The 7,626-nt window shown below is 47.7% G+C and overlaps 1 protein-coding gene across 5 annotated transcripts in view; it reads left to right on the top strand.

The window, feature by feature from the left end:
• Nucleotides 1-7,626, top strand: part of JADE1 (jade family PHD finger 1) — a 75,063-nt gene that overhangs the window by 36,788 nt on the left and 30,649 nt on the right. For all 5 annotated transcript variants that reach the window (XM_011935605.1, XM_011935608.1, XM_011935606.1 and 2 more), the window contains exons 4-6: nucleotides 1,589-1,746; nucleotides 4,094-4,281; nucleotides 6,652-6,863. In XM_011935605.1, the coding sequence (XP_011790995.1) occupies nucleotides 1,589-1,746; nucleotides 4,094-4,281; nucleotides 6,652-6,863 (558 nt within the window). The remainder of the gene's footprint in view (nucleotides 1-1,588; nucleotides 1,747-4,093; nucleotides 4,282-6,651; nucleotides 6,864-7,626) is intronic.

Below are 7,626 nucleotides of genomic sequence, written 5' to 3' on the forward strand. Positions count from 1 at the left end.
CAGGATGGTCTCGATCTCCTGACCTCGTGATCCGCCCGTCTCGGCCTCCCAAAGTGCTGGGATTACAGGCTTGAGCCACCGCGCCCGGCCTATGGTGAAGTTTATTAAAGTGATCACCAGCCTGAAAAGTCACCAGAAAAAACAAATATGGACCTATTAGCAGGCGTATGTGTGAACTGTGTTTAGTAGCACAAGAAAGAACTCCCTGTCCTGAGAAAAGAGAGTTCAGCATTGTGACTTGTGTAAACAGACAGGGCAGCTTACAGATGCAAGCTTGCTCGATGCCAAACACAACTTTGGGCTGGTCCTGATGCCAAGGTCAGAGCTTTCTTATGCAGCCTTAGACACCAGTGGGCCAAGGACGAGGCTTGAGAGGGAGCCAGCTGTGCAGCCCTGGCTGGGAGGCAGTGTTGCGCTCCACCCCAGGGGCAGGCCTCATTGACCAAGGATGAATGCCAGGGGTCCAGGAGTCTGCAGTGGCATAGGCACTGGGAGGGCTGCCTTTTCTGTGGTTTCCTTCATTTGGCCTGTGGTAAGGAATTGGGGAGCTCTCTTTGTAGAGGGGCACTGTTGGGTCTGCCTGTTTTTGGCAGAGTGGGAAGAGGGTAGTGACTTTCTCTATTTCCTTTCCCCACAAATAACTCTTCCCAGGTAGAATTTATGCCAGGTGAAGGTGTGCAAACATGTTCTTTGCAGGCCCATCAACTAAGTGGCCTGTGATTGCTTCTCTTCCAGATTTTTCTAGGCCAGCCTGGACCTTGACCTCACCAGCTGCCATACCATAAACATAAACCCTGGTGCCCTGGGAGGCAGGGCCTGGGTGGGGGCAGTCTCATTATAGAAGATGAGTCCCTGGCCAGGAGCACAGCTCATGCTCGTAATCCCAGCACACTGGGAGGCCGAGGCAGGTGGATCACTTGAGGTCAGGAGTTTGAGAACAGCCTGGCCAACATGATGAAACCCTGTTTCTACTAAAAACACAAAAATTAGCTGGGCATGGTGGCACGCACCTGTAATCTCAGCTACTCACGGGTGCTGAGGCAGGAGGATAGCTTGAACCCGGGAGGCAGAGGTTGCAGTGAGCCAAGATTGTGTCACTGAACTCCAGCCTGGGAGACAGACAAGATTCCATCTCAAAAAAACCAAAACAAAAAAAAACAGGAGATGAGTCCCTGGCGGTTCTGGGTTTTGGCTTGAAGAAGTTGTTACATGGTTAGTGGAGTTATATTTCTAGAGCACCCTTGAGTGCAGTATCTCCCTTCAGAGATTTCCAGGTACATGTTTTCAGCAGCCCTTTTGGTGAACTGAGAGACATTTTTCAGAGATTTTTTGTTGTTTTTGTTGAAGTAGTTGTGGACACTATGGACTGAGGCAGTGAGAGGACAGGGTTCCCTCAGCACTGCCACCCCCCATGCCTGAGTGAGGTAAAAGGCGTGTCAGGCAAAGGTTTTCTGTAATAGGTCAGGCTTGTTCTATGTTGATACAGTGACCTTGTTACATGGCAGCTCCATGGTTACATTGCAGCTGCCAGCACTCTGAATAAGAATGCAAATATCAAATGTCAGTGTCCCTTTCTCTTCCTTTCCAGGTGTTTAGGACAGACCTGATCACTGCCATGAAGTTACATGACTCCTACCAGCTGAACCCGGATGAGTACTATGTGTTGGCAGATCCCTGGAGACAGGAATGGGAAAAAGGGGTCCAGGTGCCTGTGAGCCCAGGGACCATCCCTCAGCCTGTGGCCAGGTAGAGATGCCCTGAGGGCAGAAGCCTCTCCACCCACCCTCGCTCTTCTTCCCTGACAGCAGGCATCTGAGAAGAGACAGTTTCTGAGTTAGCAATAAAATATCATGAGGCCTCAAGTGGAAATAGAAATGTAGGAGCAGCGCACTTCAGGCATACAGGGTAGTGGTTTTGAGGGCCATGAGCCTCCATACTAAACATTACAGCCACCACTGTAGGGAGGTGCTGCTGTCTTATGAGAGGAAGTCAAATTCCAAGACATCCTGGGAAGTGACGGGCTGGGGGGGGAAAATATGGGTGTTCACACGTCTGCATCCTCTTTTCCTGCCCTCCATGTTCACCCTGGAGAGTGACTCTCCTGGAGAGAAGTGTGTAGTTGCCTCCCCCTTTGGAGGAGGACAGGTGTGAGGAGACCTGCCAGTTAGGGTTTGTGGAGAGGGGAGTTTTGGAGGGATTTATTTTGACTGGTCACATTGTTCTCGGGGTGCGTTCTCTGAATTTACTGACTTTAAAGATCCTCAGGGCTGAGTCCCTGCTGACTCTCCACACAATCAGGTTGCAGCTGTTTACTCATTTCCTCACTGCCCTGCTTCGTGCCACCTGGAGAGTCCTCTTAGGAGGGAGGATTGAGTGCCCTCTGTGCTCAGCTGGCATCTGGCTTCTCGGCCATCATCAGTTGGCTGCTGCTTTGCGAAATAGTGTCTTTCTCCACGCTGAGTCGTGACTGAACTTGCTTCTTGGCCGTCACCCACTTTGTGTCTCTTGTTTTGGGCACTTAAGATGATCAAATTTGAGTTGTCATTTTGGGATCTCTGGGGAGTCTATCCAGTGGTGACATATGCCCCTGTCTTACTCAGGCTTAGGTGACCAATCAGAAGTGCCAGGATAGCCCCCACAGGCTAGAATCTGGACCTGTGGAATGGAGCGGTCACGGGGCTCTGTGGGGCAGACCAGGTATCTGCCTCAGAGCCTGTGTCTGAGATGTAGCACCACCTGATTGAGCACTGGCAGCCCCAGCCTAGGAGTCACTTGCTGAATGCTTCACTTTCAGTGGGGAGCCAGGACAGAAGTGAGCATTAACACAGCTTGTGGAAGTTTTCAGTTGGATCCCTGCTCTTGGTTGAGTAGGAGAAATAAATCCCTTCAGTTTGTCCATCTCAGCGTCATGTAGATAAAATCACTCCCATAATATAAGGGTGATGAAGGTACTCTGACAGACTCTGGGCAGCCTGTTGACAGTAATTTAAACTGCAGAAATGCATATGTGGAAGGACTTTGTTGAGGCCCGGGGCCTGTGATTAGGAAGATGGCCTTTTCTGGTCTAAGTCAGGAGTGATTTGCTCTTCTTGCGCGTGCTGTCTTATTTTGAGTGGGGTGAATTGGAAAGCACCACTTCAGGTGTTAAAGGTTGGGAGAGAGTGTGTGGCAGTATTAGGAGAAGAAACTTGTGCTTCTGTTTCTGGGATCATAGGTATATGTTGGGAGAGTCAGTCTGCCTCTTGGCTGGGACTCTTGATTCTTAGATTTGTTGGTAATGGCCGAGGTCTAATTACTTTTTTTGTTTGTTTGTTTTTGAGACAGTCTCACTCTGTTGCCCAGGCTGGAGTGCAATGTTGCGATCTTGGCTCACTGCAACCTCTGCCTCCTGGGTTCGTGCGATTCTCCTGCCCCAGCCTCCCAAGTAGCTGGGATTACAGGCGTGCGCTACCATACCAGGCTAATTTCTGTGTTTTTAGTAGAGGTGGGGTTTCACTGTGTTGGCCAGGCTGGTCTCAAACTCCTGACCTCAAATGATCCACCTGCCTCTCAGCCTCCCAAAGTGCTGAGATTACAGGCTTGGGCCACCGTGCCCAGCCCAAGGCCTCATTTTCTTTTCCCTCTCTCCAGCTTTTTTTTGTGAGGGTTGAGCGTTGGCGGGTATCTCCCTCTGGTTCTCAGAGTCTGCTGTGCCTGCCCTGCCTATGTGGTGCCCTGGTTCTAATGGCCTCCAGCAGGGATGGGCAGGTGTGGTTAAGGGAAAGTGATTAACTCTTGAAATGTAAGGGTCAGTGTGTTTTGGTGTTGGCTGCAGGCCAGAGTGGTCAGAGGTGGTGGGCAGGGCACAGCAGTGTCCTGGTGGGAAGCAGATTTGAAGGCTTCTACAGTGTTTTCATTCATATCTATTTCCTGTTCACAGGCTTTAACAACTTCTAGTTAAGGTTTTATTAGCAGTGACATTCAGGTTTTCAGCCTCTAGTGATGACCTGTGGCTCTGAGGGTTGGAAGAGGAAGCGACACCTGGGGCCTTGTGGCACACTTCATTGTCTGTGACTGAAGGGGTAACCTAGCTGCCTTGTTTTTTGTTATGCAGGGTTGTGTCTGAAGAGAAATCCCTCATGTTCATCAGGCCCAAGAAGTACATCGTGTCATCAGGCTCAGAGCCTCCCGAGTTGGGCTATGTGGACATCCGGACACTGGCTGACAGTGTGTGTCGCTATGACCTCAATGACATGGATGCTGCATGGCTGGAACTGACCAATGAAGAATTTAAGGAGATGGGTGAGAGACCATGTATTATATTATTTTATTAACCAATGATGAATAGAAACGTGTTTTAGGCAGGTAGGTGAGTAGCAAAAAGCTCCTCATTGCCAGTTGAAGGCAGCTCCATCATAGCTTCAGTTAATCAGAATCACAGCCCTGCCTTAGCGCTCAGCCTGTTTGGCTGTGTCAGATGTGCTGGGATGTATTCAGAGTGGAAGCAGGGCTCCTCGGCTTAGGCACCGGGGATTCCCGTGTCTGCTCTGATCTAACTCCCTCATTCACTTACCTTAAGGAAGCTGAAGTCCAGGGAAACTAAGTGACAAAAGGGCATGCTCCAGTTACTTGCTCTAGTGTTTTTTTGTCTGCGACACCATTCAGATTCCTTCTTTAGCTGTGGACTGCTGCTTCTCTAAATGAACACTTTTCCAGGCATGCTCCCCATTTCCAAGCACATCACATGTGTTTTAACTTGAGCCCCTCCCAAAGTGCTGGGATTACAGGCTTGAGCCACCCCGCCCGGCCTACTCAGGTGTTTTTATAGACAAAATAGATTTCCTTCTTCTTGGTCCTGCTTTAGGTATTAATGGCCAAAACATTAGCAGGCCACAAGGTGGTTTTATGGCATGTGTTCAGGAGTTCTCAGAGATGTTTTTGGAACTGAATACTAAATTTTAGCTTCAAAGATACACAGTTTCTGCTTTGTTGTAAGCACGTTATAAAGACCAGTGTAATGCGCTTGACTGGAATCTAGGTGTCCTGTGTGAAGTCAGAGGACTCAGCCCAAAGACTCTTGGCATTTAGGAATGGTTTAAATAATAAGAATTGGGCTAATCCATATTTGAAGATACTGTTGAATACATTGGCAGGATTAATTTTGTAATTTTTTTTTTTTTTTTTTTGAGACAGAGTCTTGCTCTGTCGCCCAGGCTGGAGTGCAGTGGTGTGATCTTGGCTCACTGCAAGCTCCACCTCCCGGGTTCACGCCATTCTCCTGCCTCAGCCTCCCGAGTAGCTAGGACTACAGGCGCCCGCCACCACGCCTGGCTAATTTATTTTTGTATTTTTAGTAGAGAAGGGGTTTCAACATGTTAGCCAGGATGGTCTCAAACTCCTGACCTTGTGATCTGCCTGCCTCAGCCCCTCCCAAAGTGCTGGGATTACAGGGGTGAGCCACTGCGCCCGGCCTAATTTTGTAATTTTATAACATAAGCGGAACACATGCTTAAAGATGTTTGTCTTAGCTGTTACTGGTCTTTTTTTTTCTTTGTTTTTTGAGATAAAGTCTCACTCTGTGGCCCAGGCTGGAGTGCAGGGATGCAAACTCGGCTCACTGCAACCTCCACCTCCTGAGTTCAAGTGATTCTCCTGCCCCAGCCTCCCAAGTAGCTGGGATTATTGGCACCTACCACCATGCCTGGCTAATTTTTGTATTTTTAGTAGAGAGGATTTCACCCTATTGGCCAGGCTGGTCTTGAACTCCTGACTTCAAATGATCTACCTGCCTCGGCCTCCCAAAGTACTGGGATTATAGACGTGAGGCACTGTACCTGGTGTTTCAGTCTTTTTTTTGCATTTGGTTAACTATGTTTTTCAACTTTGTAGAAGTCAGAGGATGAGGAGGGATAAACCATTTAAAAATATTAGAGTGTCCAAAGTGTAATCTGTTTTGAGAGAACTGTTTTACCTACCAAGAAAGGCAAATGTTAAAAAACATCCAAACCATATATGAGGTCATGGTTTTGAAGTCCCTTACATGTTAGTTGTTATGTGTAATGAGTATAATGAAATGTCGTATTCAACAATGTATGTATTTAATATCCTTGAATCCTTTTAAAATTTACCTTTTGCTTTCCCATTTACTACACTGCATCTTTACTACCTGACCATAAGAACATAACAGTTTCCTGGAAGACTCTCCCCTTTGAAGATTGTTTCTTAGAAGGATCTGATAAGGATTTAATGAAAAATTTTGGGGCCCTCAGGGATGGATGCATCAATGGGTTGGTTGATTGATTGAGACAGGGTCTTGTGTCACTCAGGCCGGATCACAGTAGCACAGTCATGGCTCACTATAGCCCCAACCTCCTGGGCTCAAGCAGTTCTTCCACCGCAGGCTCTTGAGTAGTTGGGACTACAGGTGTGTGCCACCACACCTGGCTAATTTTCATATTTTTTGTAGAGATGGGGTTCCACTATGTTGCCCAGGCTGACCTTGAGCTCCTGGGCTCAAGTGTGAGCCACCACGCCTGGCCAGCGATGGATTTATTTATCAGACTATTATTTATTCATTGTACATTATTTTTAAGTATAAATAAACTGGAACTATTTTGTAATAGTTATTAATACGGATTTATTAAAATGGGTTTGTGGCATTTTTAACTTCAGGCATGCCTGAACTAGATGAATACACCATGGAGAGGGTCCTAGAGGAATTTGAGCAGCGATGCTACGACAATATGAATCACGCCATAGAGACTGAGGAAGGCCTGGGGATTGAATATGATGAAGATGTTGTCTGTGATGTCTGCCAGTCTCCTGATGGTGAGGACGGCAATGAGATGGTGTTCTGTGACAAATGCAACATCTGTGTGCACCAGGTATGTGGGGCAGGGAGGCCAGAACGAAGAAACCTGGGGCATGAGCCTGTCTGCCATGGGAGTGTATGCCTGGAGTCCAGGATTCTTCCTCTGAATGGGGTCTGTTTTTCTACAATTTAAAGAAATGTGCCCTATAGACTTTCTTTTTCCCTGGTAGGTTCTTACAGTGATTGAAATATATCCTCTGCTTTTGCAGCCAGAAGGATAGCACCCTCTGTGGAAATCGTCTTTCTTCACATAGTGTGTTATTCTTATCCATAGAAGTCAAGTTTATTTAAAAAGAATGTATGAGCCCCTCTGTCCTACTGTAACACCTAAGTTGAGGTATTGAGAACACTGAGAAAACAAGCCTTTGAAAAGGTGGTCAGTGTGCTGTATCAGTTTCTTACAGCTGTCCTGTGTAACAGAAAAATTACTGCAGACTGTGTGTGCTTAAAACAACAAAAATGTATTGTCTTGGGTTCTGGAGACTAGAAGTCCAGAATTGAGGTGGTGGCATTGCTGTGCTTCCTCTGAAACATGCAGTTCCTTGCCTCTTTGTAGCTTATGGTGATTTGGGCAATCTTGGGCATTCCTTGGCTTGCGGCTGCCCTCGTCATCATGTGTGTTCTCCCTGTGTCTCTGTCTTCACATGGCAGTCTTCTTCTCAATTTTTTGAGATGGAGTCTCGTTCTGTCACCCAGGCTGGAGTGCAGTGGCGTGGTCCTGGCTCACTGCAACCTCCGCCTCCCAGGTTCAAGTGATTCTCCCGCCTCAGCCTCCC

Source organism: Colobus angolensis, unplaced genomic scaffold (assembly GCF_000951035.1).
Source record: "Colobus angolensis palliatus isolate OR3802 unplaced genomic scaffold, Cang.pa_1.0 Scaffold145, whole genome shotgun sequence".
Taxonomy (NCBI): domain Eukaryota; kingdom Metazoa; phylum Chordata; class Mammalia; order Primates; family Cercopithecidae; genus Colobus; species Colobus angolensis.